This window comes from Procambarus clarkii, chromosome 55 (genome assembly GCF_040958095.1).
Source record: "Procambarus clarkii isolate CNS0578487 chromosome 55, FALCON_Pclarkii_2.0, whole genome shotgun sequence".
In the NCBI taxonomy this organism is placed as follows: Eukaryota; Metazoa; Arthropoda; class Malacostraca; order Decapoda; family Cambaridae; genus Procambarus; species Procambarus clarkii.
In genome coordinates this window covers 22,384,077-22,402,693 of record NC_091204.1, presented here as the reverse complement: position 1 = coordinate 22,402,693, position 18,617 = coordinate 22,384,077, and the positions used below count along the sequence as shown (strand labels likewise).

Sequence of the window (18,617 nt, the reverse complement as noted above, 5' to 3'; positions counted from 1 at the left end):
AAAAAATACAAAATATAAACATATGCAAATATATAATAATAATAATTTATATATGAGAAAATTCCTATTTTCAATGAACAGCATGTTAAAATTAATGAATGAGTCCTTGGGGCCGACAGCTGGATGGAATGGACTTATTCCGAGGACGGTTGTTTACTATTGTAAATGGAATCAACGGATTGTACTACAAGCTTCCAGGATTATGTATGATTATATGCTGCAAATCATTACGGAAAAATAATTATGATATTAAAAATCATTCATTAGCAGTAAAGAAAAACTAATCTCAAAAATATAGCTCAATATTACTTTGTTGATAATGTTAAAAACAAAGTGTGATAATTCTTGAAACATCTTGGCACCTCGAAAAGTAGTATTGCAAAGTAACCCTCCCCCCCCCTTCGACTGAGCATATATATATTTAAGTATGTAGTATAATAAAATGTATTTAGCTTGTTTACGTTTTGCTATCTTTAACTACTGGTTATAGTTTGCTCAAAGTATGAACACAAGTTTCCAACACCACTAGTCTAATCTCGGGCAGCCGGGGCGCCTCCGACCCCTAGATCGTCTCCGTCCTCATCCAACGACAACAACAACAACAACACTAGAGGAAATATTACCTTGTGCCACAAACCCTGTTGTTCGAGGCGCTCCATGTGTGGCTCCAGCTTGTCCTTGTAAGCCTCCACTGCCGTCAGGTAATTCACACCCGTCACAATTATCACCAGACCACCTGCGGGACAGGATGAGTATTAGTACCTAAAGAAGGTGCTGCTTTTCAACACCCAGTGCTAGCAGGCGCTGCGCACCAGACCTGCCAGACAGTGTTCTTGAGCGTGGACGGTGTTATCCACCACCACTGGTGAGTGTGGACGGTGTTGTCCACCACCACTGGTGAGTGTGGACGGTGTTGTCCACCACCACTGGTGAGTGTGGACGGTGTTATCCACCACCACTGGTGAGTGTGGACGGTGTTATCCACCACCACTGGTGAGTGTGGACGGTGTTGTCCACCACCACTGGTGAGTGTGGACGGTGTTATCCACCACCACTGGTGAGTGTGGACGGTGTTGTCCACCACCACTGGTGAGTGTAGACGGTGTTATCCACCACCATTGGTGAGTGTGGACGGTGTTATCCACCACCACTGGTGAGTGTGGACGGCGTTGTCCACCACCACTGGTGAGTGTGGACGGTGTTATCCACCACCACTGGTGAGTGTGGACGGTGTTGTCCACCACCACTGGTGAGTGTGGACGGTGTTGTCCACCACCACTGGTGAGTGTGGACGGTGTTGTCCACCACCACTGGTGAGTGTGGACGGTGTTATCCACCACCACTGGTGAGTGTGGACGGTGTTGTCCACCACCACTGGTGAGTGTGGACGGTGTTATCCACCACCACTGGTGAGTGTGGACGGTGTTGTCCACCACCACTGGTGAGTGTAGACGGTGTTATCCACCACCATTGGTGAGTGTGGACGGTGTTATCCACCACCACTGGTGAGTGTGGACGGTGTTGTCCACCACCACTGGTGAGTGTGGACGGTGTTATCCACCACCACTGGTGAGTGTGGACGGTGTTGTCCACCACCACTGGTGAGTGTAGACGGTGTTATCCACCACCATTGGTGAGTGTGGACGGTGTTATCCACCACCACTGGTGAGTGTGGACGGTGTTGTCCACCAGCACTGGTGAGTGTGGACGGTGTTATCCACCACCACTGGTGAGTGTGGACGGTGTTATCCACCACCACTGGTGAGTGTGGAAGGTGTTGTCTACCACCACTGGTGAGTGTGGACGGTGTTATCCACCACCACTGATGAGTGTGGACGATGTTATCCACCACCACTGGTGAGTGTGGACGGTGTTATCCACCACCACTGGTGAGTATGGAAGATGTTGTCCACCACCACCACTGGTGAGTGTGGAAGGTGTTGTCTACCACCACTGGTGAGTGTGGACGGTGTTGTCTACCACCACTGGTGAGTGTGGACGGTGTTGTCTACCACCACTGGTGAATGTGGAAGATGTTGTCCACCACCACCACTGGTGAGTGTGGACGGTGTTGTCTACCACCACTGGTGAGTGTGGACGGTGTTGTCTACCACCACTGGTGAGTGTGGACGGTGTTGTCTACCACCACTGGTGAATGTGGACGGTGTTATCCACCACCACTGGTGAGTGTGGACGGTGTTGTCTACCACCACTGGTGAGTGTGGACGGTGTTGTTCACCACCACTGGTGAGTGTGGACGGTGTTATCTACCACCACTGGTGAGTGTGGAAGGTGTTGTCCACCACCACTGGTGAGTGTGGACGGTGTTGTCTACCACCACTGGTGAGTGTGGAAGGTGTTGTTCACCACCACTGGTGAGTGTGGACGGTGTTGTCCACCACCACTGGTGAGTGTGGACGGTGTTATCTACCACCACTGGTGAGTGTGGAAGATGTTGTCCACCACCACTGGTGAGTGTGGACGGTGTTGTCTACCACCACTGGTGAGTGTGGACGGTGTTGTCCACCACCACTGGTGAGTGTGGACGGTGTTATCCACCACCACTGGTGAGTGTGGACGGTGTTGTCTACCACCACTGGTGAGTGTGGACGGTGTTATCCACCACCACTGGTGAGTGTGGACGGTGTTGTCTACCACCACTGGTGAATGTGGAAGATGTTGTCCACCACCACCACTGGTGAGTGTGGAAGATACTGTCCACCACCACTGGTGAATGTGGAAGGTGTTGTCTACCACCACTGGTGAATGTGGAAGGTGTTGTCTACCATTACTGGTGAATGTGGAAGATGCTGTCCACCACCACTGGTGAATGTAGAAGGTGTTGTCTACCACCACTAGTGAGTGTGGACGGTGTTGTCAACCACCACCACTGGTGAGTGTGGAAGATACTGTCCACCACCACTGGTGAATGTGGAAGGTGTTGTCCACCACCACTGGTGAATGTGGAAGGTGTTGTCTACCACCACTGGTGAATGTGGAAGGTGTTGTCTACCATTACTGGTGAATGTGGAAGATGCTGTCCACCACCACTGGTGAATGTAGAAGGTGTTATCTACCACCACTGGTGAGTGTGGAAGGTGTTGTCCACCACCACTGGTGAGTGTGGAAGATGTTGTCCACCACCACTGGTGAGTGTGGATGGTGTTGTCTACCACCACTGGTGAGTGTGGAAGATGTTGTCCAACAACACTGGTGAGTGTGGACGGTGTTATCCACCACCACTGGTGAGTGTGGACGCTGTTATCTACCACCACTGGTGAGTGTGGAAGATGTTGTCCACCACCACTGGTGAGTGTGGACGGTGTTGTCTACCACCACTGGTGAGTGTGGACGGTGTTGTCTACCACCACTGGTGAGTGTGGACGGTGTTGTCTACCACCACTGGTGAGTGTGGACGGTGTTGTCCACCACCACTGGTGAATGTGGAAGGTGTTGTCTACCACCACTGGTGAGTGTGGAAGATGTTGTCCACCACCACTGGTGAGTGTGGACGGTGTTGTCCACCACCACTGGTGAGTGTGGACGGTGTTGTCCACCACCACTGGTGAGTGTGGAAGATGTTGTCCACCACCACTGGTGAGTGTGGAAGATGTTGTCCACCACCACTGGTGAGTGTGGAAGATGTTGTCCACCACCACTGGTGAGTGTGGACGGTGTTGTCCACCACCACTGGTGAGTGTGGACGGTGTTGTCCACCACCACTGGTGAGTGTGGACGGTGTTGTCCACCACCACTGGTGAGTGTGGACGGTGTTGTCCACCACCACTGGTGAGTGTGGACGGTGTTGTCCACCACCACTGGTGAGTGTGGACGGTGTTGTCCAAGAATACTCAGTCATTTCGGGTAGTGGTTCAACCCGTTATTGCTGGCGTTCCCAACGTCGTACTGAGGTGTCTTATCCTAACCTACCAGAGGACCCAAAACCGAAAACGAGACAGCATGTAAATTTCGCAAGCCGTTTGCCTTTTCTCTTACAACAATTTTTGGTTTTAATTGTGTATACATCAACATGTGACGCTGTGTTAGGGGGACGGGTCACCTAGTCATGTGACGCTGTGTTAGGGGTACGGGTCACCTAGTCATGTGACGCTGTGTTAGGGGTACGGGTCACCTAGTCATGTGACGCTGTGTTAGGAGGACGGGTCACCTAGTCATGTGACGCTGTGTTAGGGGTACGGGTCACCTAGTCATGTGACGCTGTGTTAGGGGGACGGGTCACCTAGTCATGTGACGCTGTGTTAGGGGTACGGGTCACCTAGTCATGTGACGCTGTGTTAGGGGTACGGGTCACCTAGTCATGTGACGCTGTGTTAGGAAGACGGGTCACCCAGTCATGTGACGCTGTGTTAGGGGGACGGGTCACCTAGTCATGTGACGCTGTGTTAGGAGGACGGGTCACCTAGTCATGTGACGCTGTGTTAGGAGGACAGGTCACCTAGTCATGTGACGCTGTGTTATGAGGACGGGTCACCTAGTCATGTGACGCTGTGTTAGGAGGATGGGTCACCTAGTCATGTGACGCTATGTTAGGAGGATGGGTCACCTAGTCATGTGACGCTGTGTTTGGAGGATGGGTCATCTAGTCATGTGATGTTGTGTTAGGAGGATGGGTCACCTAGTCATGTGACGCTGTGTTAGGGGTACGGGTCACCTAGTCATGTGACGCTGTGTTAGGGGTACGGGTCACCTAGTCATGTGACGCTGTGTTAGGGGTACGGGTCACCTAGTCATGTGACGCTGTGTTAGGGGTACGGGTCACCTAGTCATGTGACGCTGTGTTAGGAAGACGGGTCACCCAGTCATGTGACGCTGTGTTAGGAGGACAGGTCACCTAGTCACGTGACGCTGTGTTAGGAAGACGGGTCACCCAGTCATGTGACGCTGTGTTAGGAGGACGGGTCACCTAGTCATGTGACGCTGTGTTAGGAGGACGGGTCACCTAGTCATGTGACGCTGTGTTAGGAGGATGGGTCATCTAGTCATGTGACGCTATGTTAGGAGGATGGGTCACCTAGTCATGTGACGCTGTGTTTGGAGGATGGGTCATCTAGTCATGTGATGTTGTGTTAGGAGGATGGGTCACCTAGTCATGTGACGCTGTGTTAGGGGTACGGGTCACCTAGTCATGTGACGCTGTGTTAGGGGTACGGGTCACCTAGTCATGTGACGCTGTGTTAGGGGTACGGGTCACCTAGTCATGTGACGCTGTGTTAGGGGTACGGGTCACCTAGTCATGTGACGCTGTGTTAGGAGGACAGGTCACCTAGTCATGTGACGCTGTGTTATGAGGACGGGTCACCTAGTCATGTGACGCTGTGTTAGAAGGACGGGTCACCTAGTCACGTAACGCTGTGTTAGGAGGACGGGTCACCTATTCATGTGACGCTATGTTTGGAGGATGGGTCACCGAGTCATGTGACGCTGTGTTAGGAGGACGGGTCATCTAGTCATGTGACGCTGTGTTAGGAGGATGGGTCACCTAGTCATGTGACGCTGTGTTCGGAGGATGAGTCACCGAGTCATGTGACGCTGTGTTAGGTGGACGGGTCACCTACTCATGTGACGCTGTGTTAGGGGGGGGGGGCGGGCCACCTGGTCACTAGTGTACTTGTACTATGTCTGCATTTTTGCGTTTATTTTAAGGTTTTGAGTGGTGTCTCTCAGCTTGCACTATAAGTACTATTAAATCACCATTATACAGCAGTGTTTGGAGTAAACTCCACTACTTCCTTTCTAAGTTCATTCTGTTTTTATACCTCTCTAAGAAAACAAAGACCCCTTATATTCATGCAGCTGATTGAATATAAGATATCTTTGTGCCCTTATTTTCCTTGATGTACATATATAACATGTACCTACTGAATAAAGGGGGGTTGGAACAAGGCTGTCTTTGTTCCAATATTTACAGAAATTTATGATGCAGACCTTGTGCGAGCTCCTGTGCCACACTGCAAAGGAGGTGGGCAGGTGCCGCAAGGTCTCTACATCTCAGCGTGATGTCTACATCGCAGCGCACGGTCTACGTTGCAGCACCATCCTAGCACTCGTTCTATGTCATAAGCATGTGTATTGAAGCTATAGACTGCACGTGGAGGGTGTCGTACAACATTGGCCAGGTGGTACAATGATGGAACAATGGTGTCACACAGTCTACGTCGCAGCGCACAGTCTATATCGCAGTGCATCGAGAGAGAGAGTGTTAGGGAGAGAGAGAGAGAGAGAGAGAGAGAGAGAGAGAGAGAGAGAGAGAGAGAGAGAGAGAGAGAGAGAGAGAGAGAGAGACAGAGAGACAGAGACAGAGAAACAGAGAGACAGAGAGAGAGAGAGACAGAGAGAGAGAGAGACAGAGACAGAGAAAGAGACAGAGAGAGAGACAGAGAGAGGGACAGAAAGACAGAGAGAGAGAGAGAGAGAGAGAGAGAGAGAGAGAGAGAGAGAGAGAGAGAGAGAGAGAGAGAGAGAGAGAGAGAGAGAGAGAGAGAGAGAGAGAGAGAGAGAGAGAGAGAGAGAGAGAGAGAGAGAGAGAGAGAGAGAGAGAGAGAGAGAGAGAGAGAGAGAGAGAGAGAGAGAGAGAGAGAGAGACAGAGAAACAGAGAAACAGAGAGACAGAGAAACAGAGAGACAGAGAGAGAGAGAGACAGAGAGAGAGAGAGACAGAGAGAGAGAGAGACAGAGACAGAGAAAGAGACAGAGAGAGAGACAGAGAGAGGGACAGAAAGACAGAGAGAGAGAGAGAGAGAGAGAGAGAGAGAGAGAGAGAGAGAGAGAGAGAGAGAGAGAGAGAGAGAGAGAGAGAGAGAGAGAGAGAGACAGAGAGAGAGACAGAAAGACAGAGAGAGAGACAGAGAGAGGGACAGAAAGACAGAGAGAGAGAGAGAGAGAGAGAGAGAGAGAGAGAGAGAGAGAGAGAGAGAGAGAGAGAGAGAGAGAGAGAGAGAGAGAGAGAGAGAGAGAGAGAGAGAGAGAGAGAGAGAGAGAGAGAGAGAGAGAGAGAGAGAGAGAGAGAGAGAGAGAGAGAGAGAGGGAGAGAGGGAGAGAGGGAGAGAGGGAGAGAGAGAGAGAGAGAGAGAGAGAGAGAGAGAGAGAGAGACAGAGAGACAGAGAGAGAGAGAGAGAGAGAGAGAGAGAGAGAGAGAGAGAGAGAGAGAGAGAGAGAGAGAGAGAGAGAGAGAGAGAGAGACAGAGAGAGGGACAGAAAGACAGAGAGAGAGAGAGAGAGAGAGAGAGAGAGAGAGAGAGAGAGAGAGAGAGAGAGAGAGAGAGAGAGAGAGAGAGAGAGAGAGAGAGAGAGAGAGAGAGACAGAAAGACAGAGAGAGAGACAGAGAGAGGGACAGAAAGACAGAGAGAGAGAGAGAGAGAGAGAGAGAGAGACAGAGAGAGAGAGAGAGAGAGAGAGAGAGAGAGAGAGAGAGAGAGAGAGAGAGAGAGAGAGAGAGAGAGAGAGACAGAGAGAGAGAGAGAGAGAGAGAGAGAGAGAGAGAGAGAGAGAGAGAGAGAGAGAGAGAGAGAGAGAGAGAGAGGGAGAGAGAGAGAGAGAGAGAGAGAGAGAGAGAGAGAGAGAGAGAGAGAGAGAGAGAGAGAGAGAGAGAGAGAGACAGAGAGAGAGACAGAGAGAGAGACAGAGAGAGAGAGAGAGAGAGAGAGAGAGAGAGAGAGAGAGAGAGAGAGAGAGAGAGAGAGAGAGAGAGAGAGAGAGAGAGAGAGAGAGAGAGAGAGAGAGAGAGAGAGAGAGAGAGAGAGAGAGAGAGAGAGAGAGAGAGAGAGAGAGAGAGAGAGTAGGAAAAGGGACAAACAGGCAGGGAGATGCACCAAGGGCACAGGGATAAGTTCAATGTGACCAAATGAAGGAAATGTTCACCCAAGCTTGGGAGGAAATCGGGAGTGAGATGCAGGAAATGAAGAATAAAATAGGCAACCTGCAAAGTGAGCTGACAGCAGCCAAGGAGGAGATTAATACCCTCACAGAGAACAATACTGAGGCTGAGACTCAGATAATCATCCAAGGAGAAGATGGAAATGGTACATTGGAAGGGAATGCCATTGTACAAGCAACGTTTGCAGAAATGCTGAAAAAGAACTCAGAAGCAATGTCCACAGTGAGGGAGGTAGCCATGTAAGCAGCAAAGTCCACTAGTAAGTTGCTGGAAAGAAAAAGATCAGTGGTAGCAGTGGGCATTAAGCAGCTTAAGGCTCCAGTAGGACAGAATTGAATGATAAAGACAGAGAGGCAGTGAATGAAATAGTAAAGGGGCTAGAGATGGAAGTAGCTTCACATTGCATTTAGAAGATTTTTCAGGTTAGGCTGGTACAGCAAGAACAGAGACTGCCTGATAAAGATAGTGTTTGCAAATGAGATCACAAAGGAGAATATTCTAGCAAAGAAGAGCCAACTGCAATATGTGGGAGAATACAAAAAAGTATTCCTCCAGAGGGGCATGAGAAGGGAGGAGAGAACCATGGTGGCAGAAGCAAGGAAGAAGCAAAGAGTAAGAAGAGAAAACCAGGAAATCACATCCCTCAACACAACATCTCCATTTGTGAAGGGGGAACCCACAAACAGCAACCCAGTAACACCAGAGGGAAGGGTAACACTACCATTATCCTCTGCATAGAAACCCCCCTACTCCGGTCCCTCCCTACCCCCACTCAAATGCTCAGCCAACCCTCCCTCCCCCCTCACCCCATACCAACCCTGCTACCCCCCTCCCCCCTCCCTGTCTCCCCCTCACCCCATACCAACCCTGTACCCCCCTCCCTTCTCCCTGTCCCCCCTCCTCCCCCTTCATCCCATACCCTCCCTGTCCCCCCCCTCCCCCTTCATCCCATACCCTCCCTGTCCCCCTCCCCCTTCATCCCATACCCTCCCTGTCCCCCTCCCCCTTCATCCCATACCCTCCCTGTCCCCCTCCCCCTTCATCCCATACCCTCCTGTCCCCCTCCCCCTTCATCCCATACCCTGTCCCCCTTTCCCTTGACCCCTCACCCCTCACCCCAGTATCCTCTGAGACCCTGTTAACCACCTCACAAATCCTTACAGCTATGGAACAGCTTTCCCCATTACCAAGAAGGGGACATGAGATAAAACATTAGAAAGTGATTCCCAAGGCAATGTACACTAACATAGATGGGGTTACAAAGAAAACAAATGAACTTGAAGAATGGGTACTACAAGAAACCCCAGACATAATAGCATTCACAGAAACAAAGCTAACAATGTTAATCCTGGCCAGGGAGGATTTACTGGGCGCAATTCCTTAACTGTAGCCTCTGTTTAACGCAACAGTAAAATGTGTACTTGGATGAAAAAACGATTTTTCGCGGCAGGGGATCGTATTCCAGGGACCTGCCCGAAACGCTACGCGTACTAGTGGCTGTACAAGAATGTAACAACTCTTGTATATATCTCAAAAAAAAAAAAAAAAAAAAAAAAAATATAAAAAATGCAATGTTTTCACAGGACTAATGAGTTTTGAGGAAAGAGAGAGGAGGAAGAGGAGGTGGTGGTGTAGTTCTGCTGGTACGAAAAGGCTGGAGTTTTGATGGTTATACAAGGCTGTGAAGATTTCAGTGACTTCATAACAAGTACTAAGGAGGCATTTGAGCGGAACGCGCTCAAGTGTCGCGTCAGACTAGAAATAAAAATGAATTTTAGAGAATTGATCTTTGAATTACCATCAACAGTGAAAAGAAACGTAAGAAAGATCGAGAAAATTCGTGTTAGAATTATTAATCTTACTTTTTCGGTCATATTTAATAATATATGTCTACACACCCAAATGTAGGTATAAAAACTCGAAAGATGTTTAAGCTCTATTCAGTTAAAGTTGTGTGTGTTTGTGTAAACTAAACTCTTTGAAAATGTAATAAGTTTTACGAAACACGCTCAAGTGTCGCATCAGACTAGAAATAAAAATGAATTTGGGAGAATTGATCTTTGAATTACCATCAACAGTGAAAAGAAACGTAAGAAAGATCGAGAAAATTCGTGTTAGAATTATTAATCTTACTTTTTCGGTCATATTTAATAATATATATATTAGTATATTTTGGTAGCAGTCTTTCCTGTAGACATATATTATTAAATATGACCGAAAAAGTAAGATTAATAATTCTAACACAAATTTTCTCAATCTTTCGTACATTACGCTTCACTGTTGGAGGTAAATCAAAAATCACTTCTCCAAAATTCATTTTTATTTCTAGTCTGACGCGACACGGGTGCGTTTCGTAAAACTTATTACATTTTCAAAGACTTCACAAATACACAACTGATTAGAACTTACGTATCTCTGATTTTATATCTACATTTGAGTGAGGTGGGAGGGGTGATGTGGCATTAACACAAGACAGAACAAGAGGGGATATTAATAGGGTATTAAAAGTATCAACACAAGACAGAACAGAAACAATGGGTATTGAATAGAAGTGTTTGTAGAAAGCCTATTGGTCCATATTTCTTGATGCTTCTATATTGGAGCGGAGTCTTGAGGTGGAACTTCTTTTCCACAGCTCATAAAACGGAGGAAAGGGTCCTGAAAGATATTGTTAATAGAAACGTTATCCCTACAGACAAAAATCAGAGGATACAACTGACGATTTACTATAAAACCAGAAAAACGGCCAGCCTACTCATGAGAAACTCTCCAGACACAAAACAGAACGCTTTAAAAGAGACTAACGTCGTCTATGCCTTCAAATGCCCACTTGGGGACTGTAAGCTCCAAAAAACCCAGTATATAGGCAAGACAACAACATCTCTTTCTAGGCGTTTAACGATGCATAAGCAACAGGGCTCCATTAAGGAACATATAATCTCTTCCCATAACCAAACCATCGCCAGAGAAATCCTAGTAAACAACACAGAAATCATCGATAGATACAGCGATAGCAGGCGGCTTGACGTTTGCGAGGCACTACACATCAAGAAGTCAACACCAGCAATCAACATCCAATTATTGCACAACTATATTCTACCCACCTCAAGACTCCGCTCCAATATAGAAGCATCAAGAAATATGGACCAATAGGCTTTCTACAAACACTTCTATTCAATACCCATTGTTTCTGTTCTGTCTTGTGTTGATACTTTTAATACCCTATTAATATCCCCTCTTGTTCTGTCTTGTGTTAATGCCACATCACCCCTCCCACCTCACTCAAATGTAGATATAAAATCAGAGATACGTAAGTTCTAATCAGTTGTGTATTTGTGAAGTCTTTGAAAATGTAATAAGTTTTACGAAACGCGCCCGTGTCGCGTCAGACTAGAAATAAAAATGAATTTTGGAGAAGTGATTTTTGATTTACCTCCAACAGTGAAGCGTAATGTACGAAAGATTGAGAAAATTCGTGTTAGAATTATTAATCTTACTTTTTCGGTCATATTTAATAATATAATATATATATATATATATATATATATATATATATATATATATATATATATATATATATATATATATATATATATATATATATATATATATATATATATATATATATATATATATATATATATATATATATATATTATTAAATATGACCGAAAAAGTAAGATTAATAATTCTAACACGAATTTTCTCAATCTTTCGTACATTTCTTTTCACTGTTGGAGGTAATTCAAAAATTCTTATGATGTCTTCGACGAAACCATTGGAGAAGCCGTTGTTGACTAGGACCTGCCTTACCCTACAGACCTTACCCTTACCCTTACCCTTACCCTACTAGTCAACAACGGCTTCTCCAATGGTTTCGTCGAAGACATCATAAGAAGGAAAGTGAAACGCCATGCAACCTCTGAAGAGACAACTAACACAACACCTATACCCCCTATTAGACTATTTTACAGGAACTTCTTTTCCACAGCTCATAAAACAGAGGAAAGGGTCCTGAAAGATATTGTTAATAGAAACGTTATCCCTACAGACAAAAATCAGAGGATACAACTGACGATTTACTATAAAACCAGAAAAACGGCCAGCCTACTGTTACGGCCCTCTCGGGACGCAACGGGGTTCTTGCTCTGATGTTGTTAGAGGAAGATATATGTATCCGTTCCCAAGCCAGTAGTGGCTATCAAGGGATGAGATCCGTGACGCAAGTAACTTAAAGGGAGTAGGGAAAGAAAGCTAAGAACTTAATATAATATAATGTCCGTCACCAATAAATAATATATAAAACGGTTACACAGGGGGGGGGGGTATTAACACTATACAAGAGGATTAATCCATAATCGTGGTCTTCTGCTGAAGACGCTGGTGCCACACCACTTGGTGCCGAGTCCTTGGTGCTTTCTTCGTGGCCTCACGACGTGTCCTCTGAGAATGCCGAGCCTACCCGGGCCACAGGTCAGCCAAAACGCAGGTCCACTGGGGGGGACCGTCGTGGAGGCCGCCAACCACACGTCCAGCTGGTCTGCTGGCAGGTACTGAGCCACCAAGGCTGGTACGGCCACTCCACGAACGATATAAGGGGTACGCCCTAGACAGGAGTCTCGTGTGATATCATAAATCACCCTCCTGTCTTCAGTACCCCAGTGGATGATCGTCTCCAACAGTCAGTCCCGGGTAAATCCTTTTACTGCCACTCCACTGGCAGGCTAACACACCACAGTGTTCTTCCGGGGGGACGACGTCACAACAGCTGCAGCAAACTTCACAGTATGGAGACTGGCTGCCTCGGGTAGACTGACTCGACTCCCATCACAGTAGTCCCAGGTCGGCTCTGTAAGCAGACACGTCATCAATAACCGGGACACTAATACACCTCACTTACGGGCTCGGGCACAAACACCTGACGTATCCAGTCCATAGATGGCGCTGTCGTCGGAGCACCACCTCACCGGGGGTCAGGAGCGGCTGTGTTGAGCGCTGAACCAGACTGGAAACTGGTCCTCGAGGCCAGTACACGCTGTCCTCACCAGGTGTTGTCGTCCGTTTGGCGGGGGTTTCGGAAGCTGACCCACAGATGGCGTGGTTGTCACTGCTCCAGGCTCGGACGCTGGATCCGGGTTCGTAACACTTACTCATGAGAAACTCTCCAGACACAAAGCAGAACGCTATAAAAGAGACCAACGTCGTCTATGCCTTCAAATGCCCACTTGGGGGCTGTAAGCTCCAAAAAACCCAGTATATAGGCAAGACAACAACATCTCTTTCTAGGCGTTTAACGATGCATAAACAACAGGGCTCCATTAAGGAACATATAATCTCTTCCCACAACCAAACCATCGCCAGAGAAATCCTAGTAAACAACACAGAAATCATCGATAGATACAGCGATAGCAGGCGGCTTGATGTTTGCGATGCACTACACATTAAGAAGTCAACACCAGCAATCAACAGCCAGTTAATGCACAACTATATTCTACCCACCTCAAGACTCCGCTCCAATATAGAAGCATCAAGAAATATGGACCAATAGGCTTTCTACAATCACTTCCATTTCAATACCCATTGTTTCGTGTTCTGTCTTGTGTTGTTGAAATTAATACCCTATTAATGCCACCTCTTGTTCTGTCTTGTGTTGATGAAATTAATACCCTATTAATGCCACCTCACCCCATCCACCTCACTCAAATGTAGATATAAACAAAATCAAAGATGTGTAAGTTCTATTCAGTTGTGTATTTGTAAACTAAAGTCTTTGAAAATGTAATAAGTTTTACGAAATGCGCTCATGTCGCGTCAGACTAGAAATAAAAATGAATTTTGGAGAATTGATTTTTGAATTACCTCCAACAGTGAAAAGAAATGTACGAAAGATTGAGAAAATTCGTGTTAGAATTATTAATCTTACTTTTTCGGTCATATTTAATAATATATGTCTACAGGAAAGACTGCTACCAAAATATACTAATATATATATATATATATATATATATATATATATATATATATATATATATATATATATATATATATATATATATATATATATATATATATATATATATATATATATATATATATATATATATGTCGTACCTAGTAGCCAGAACGCACTTCTCAGCCTACTATGCAAGGCCCGATTTGCCTAATAAGCCAAGTTTTCCTCTTATGAAATGATAAAGCTACCCATTTCATTATGTATGAGGTCAATTTTTTTTTATTGGAGTTAAAATTAACGTAGATATATGACCGAACCTAACCAACCCTACCTAACCTAACCTAACCTATCTTTATAGGTTAGGTTAGGTTAGGTAGACGAAAAAGTTAGGTTAGATTGGGTTAGGTAGGTTAGGTAGTCGAAAAAACATTAATTCATGAAAACTTGGCTTATTAGGCAAATCGGGCCTTGCATAGTAGGCTGAGAAGTGCGTTCTGGCTATTAGGTACGACATATATATATATATATATATATCTTCTCAATATCTTTTATATTACATATATAATAATATATTTTAGTTTTTCTTCACTGAGGACGGTAATTGAAAAATTAACTCTCCATAATTCATGTTTTATATATTTTTATTTTTGGTCTGATGCCAAGAAGCGTTTCGTAAGGCTTCTTACATTTTCAAAAACTTGGTTTACATATAACATACATCATGCTTTTATTTGTCTGGGAGAAGTGATATGACACAATAGTTTTGGGTGGGGTGACAGAATACGAATCAATTATGCAGTCCAGGAGTCACAATAACGTGGCTGAAATATGTTGACCAAACCACACTCGAAAGTGAAGGGACGATGACGTTTCGGTCTGTCCTGGACCATTCTCAAGTCGATTGTGAATGACCTGAGTCACAATCGACTTGAGAATGGTCCAGAACGGACCGAAACGTCGTAGTCCCTTCACTTTCTAATGTGCGGTTTAGTCAACACGAATCAATTAGAATAAATTGGGTATGAAAACATAAGAATGGAAGCAACTACAGAAGGCTAATTGGCCCATACTTTCTCTTGCTGCTTCTATGTTGGTTCGGGGTCTTGAAGTGGGTAGAATATAGTTATGCGTTAATTTGCTTTTTATTACTGTTGGTGACTTTTTCATGTGTAGTGCCTCGCTGATGATGGGTCTCCTGCTATCGCTGTATCTATCGAGGATTTCTGTGTTGCTTGTTAAGATTTCTCTGAGGATGGTCTGGTTGTGAGAAGAGATTATATGTTCCTTGATGGAGCCCTGTTGTTTGTGCATTGTTAATCGCCTAAAAAGAGACGTTGTTGTCTTGCCTAATACTGAGATCTTTGGGGCTTACAGTATCTGTTGAGAAGAAAGCTTACTCTCTATTAATTGAGTGATATTTAATTAATAGATTAATTTGAATTAATCGAAAGACCACCCTGTTTTGACTGAAAAGGGAAACAGATAAAGTTAAATGATAAGGACTGCAACACCAGTGCCTATGGATAAGAAACTATTAAAGATTATTCTTTAAACTTCAATGGGCTGTATAATATTAATGTTCGAGAATAAACTTTCCGTCCTTCACAAAATTGGGGGTTAATACCAGAAGTAATCTACTCCCAGTACGCTTCATCGAGGCTGGTTCTTCCTCGAGGCTGGTTCTTCCTCGAATAAAAATTTAGTAAATTCTACTAAATACTATATTAAGAAACATTAGATAAATTGATTAATTGTAAAAAGATTATAGGTTGATTAACCAAGAAATTATTCTCATTTGACTTTTATGAGGCTAACATATTACGTTAGATATCTCAAATCAAATAAACTAAATGTCTTCGACTGACAATCGATTCTAGAATTTTCTCAATCAAAGAAATAATAGAAAAAGGTTCAGCTGCTTAGTTGTAATTGTGAATAGAGAGGTATAGGTGCAATGGCGTCGTCTGCTACTTGCTGCAACTCGTGAGCTCGAGCATGGCGTGGGAACATGAAGACCACGACCGCTTACAACACAAGTTGAAATTTCAACTGAATATACTAATTGTTTACACCTACTATTTAGTATCCTCACTATGCCATAGAAGGAATGAAATTAATTCCTTATGGACGTACGTATTGTTTGGGGAGGTCGCGTGGCATAACGATGGACAGTGCACAGTAAAAAGATATATGTAGAGATCTCAAGATATAATTAATACTAGGGCACTTAACCTGCTGGTTGTCCACCGAAGCAATCACAGATTGCTACTGGAGCAATTGCACGCTCCTAGGCCGATTAACTGCAAGGGCCTAACGTAGAATTGATGCAAATTCGACTCTCCTGGGACGCACGATGTGATTGTTGGCATCGCTTGATCAGCCAGTGGCTAATGCAAAAATGGCGTCTCTCCGCCTTCCTCCCTCACCTCGTCTCTCACATTCACAACAGAAATTAATAATCACGGATAATTCTTTTCTGTGTAATTACTGATGTAATGCGTTAATGAGAGACGGGTTGCAATTATAGGGAATTAAATAATATCATATTCTCGATAAATGGTGTTAATCGAGAAATGGAGATAATTTTATTTCCTCCATAGCATTCGTACCTAACAGATAAAACTGTTACTAGATAATAATTTCAGTTAATAACTCTCGGTTTTGGATTATTGGGAGCTATATTATCCGTAGTTAATTATTGTACGGAATACTGATAATTTTAGAGAGCCACATTCAATTCTCTAACATATTATGAATAAATATGTTTAAATGGACATTATTTGACGCAATCCTGCCTCTTGATGTCGTGAGAATATTAGCAATATGCTCAGATAAAGAAATATTAATTTATGTTAACACTACTGTTAGTGGAATTAATAACTACTTTAATTAGCTATACTATAATGATGTATTATAATACAATGGTAATGTGTCAGTGTTGGAAATTTCCAACATAACTCCGGGGAAGGGGGGGGGGAACTCGGGTCGCAGTTCAATGTTGCGTACTGACGTACCTATCCCGAAGTTAATATTAATGTTAGTACGTTAGTACACACATAACAGATGTCCCGTAATTGTCAAGGACATATAAGACTTTAAGTCATGTTAAATGTAAAACATGGAATTGTGAATCATCTAAAGTTAATAACTACTAAAGCCTACAATGTACTCCATGACTGGTGTCGCGATGACGTGTAACGGTTATGTTACTAAGTCTTAAAGTTTTGTAAACTCATAGATGCTCTAGATGGAATAATGTTATAGTCGATAGCCTACACAAACAAATTAATGATTAAATCATACAATTTAAAGTAACTGAGAATCCACTGTGAGGTGAATGTCTTGGGTCATTGTGACTTGTAACTGATTTGACTTGACATCACAACACAGCATCATCATGATTACTCAAATTGGATGATAAATTATTTGCTTTTAGTCAGAGCTATAATAGGCTTGTAGTTTCCATTTACATTGTTGAGCAGCTGCTCTAGGTGGGCGTGTGCTCGGTGGATCAGAATTGTTGTCCTCGGAAACTGTAGGTGAAGTTGGTTCTGTTAAACACTCTCATTCTGCTAATTTGAGAGGTACCAACTTCTCTAATGTTTTTAGGGTAGTAGTGCCTTGGCACAAAACCCGTACTACTCTCAGGATGCCTTGGTGATCTGTGTGGATAGAGACAATTTTGCCTATAGGCCATTCTGACCTGGATCCACCACTGTCAATCAACACTAGGTCTCCTGGTTTGAGTTGAACTTTATTATAGGGGCTCGAAGCTCCATAGTGGTACTCTCGTAGAGCTGTGGTACTCTCGAGTCCACACCTCATTCCACCTTTCAATTTCTCTCGAGAGATGTTGGTAACTTTCCACTAAATCACTCCTAGTCATATGGGAAGGGTCAACGGGATCCTCTCCTTCCAAAGGTATCAGAGGGCTCAGCAGGCCTCCATGAATTAAATGTGAGGGACTCAGGGGTTCTCTCTGTGACAAGTCATCCGATAGGTAAGTTAATGGGCGATTGTTGACTCGCGCCTCAATTTCCACGATGAGTGTTTGGAGTTCAGAGAAACTAATTTTCTGTCGATGTAAGGTCATTTTTAAACATTTCTTGACAGTCCCTATCATACGTTTGTAGAACCCACCTTGCCAGGGGGCTCTGGGAGCTATAAATTTCCAGTGGTATTGTCGTCTCTGCATGACAGACTGCACTTCTGGATGATTCCATATCTCTCGTAGGCAGGCTTCTCCTGCCACAAAATTTGAACCATTTTCGGATATCATTAGTTTGAGACAGGATCTGCGAGCTGCAAATTTACGAAAAGCTTGGATGAAGGCTTCGGCACTCATGTCAGAAGTCACTTCTAGATGTACGCCTCGTGTGGTTGCACACGTGAAGAGGCAAATATAAGCTTTCACTGGTATCTTATCTGGAGTGCCAGTGAGAAGCAAGGCTCCTGTGTAATCGACACCAGTGGCCTGAAAGGGACGAAGATGGACTACTCTCTCCTTAGGGAGTGGTGGAGGTCCTGGGTAAGGATACACTCGAGCATCGTATCTTTTGCAGATTACACAGAACTTAATGAGTAATTTGACAGTTTGACGACCTTGGGGAAGCCAATATTTCTGTCTCAAGTCGGTGAGAGTGTCTAACACTCCACCATGTAAAGTACCATATTGATGATGGTGTAAACTAGAAGTTTTGTAATAATGTGGTGACGTGGTAGAAGGATCGGATTCTTTGTATCCAAATCAATTTCTACATGAAGCAGA

At 44.6% G+C, this 18,617-nt stretch overlaps 1 protein-coding gene across 4 annotated transcripts in view; it reads right to left on the bottom strand.

Moving 5' to 3' along the window:
* The window catches only part of LOC123751325 (methyltransferase-like protein 27), a 233,598-nt gene that overhangs the window by 49,805 nt on the left and 165,176 nt on the right, over positions 1-18,617 (bottom strand). For 3 of the 4 annotated variants that reach the window (XM_069305541.1, XM_069305540.1, XM_069305542.1), the window contains one exon: positions 624-736. The exons of the other annotated variant lie outside the window; for it this stretch is intronic. In XM_069305541.1, the coding sequence (XP_069161642.1) occupies positions 624-736 (113 nt within the window). The remainder of the gene's footprint in view (positions 1-623; positions 737-18,617) is intronic. 4 annotated transcript variants of the gene reach the window in all.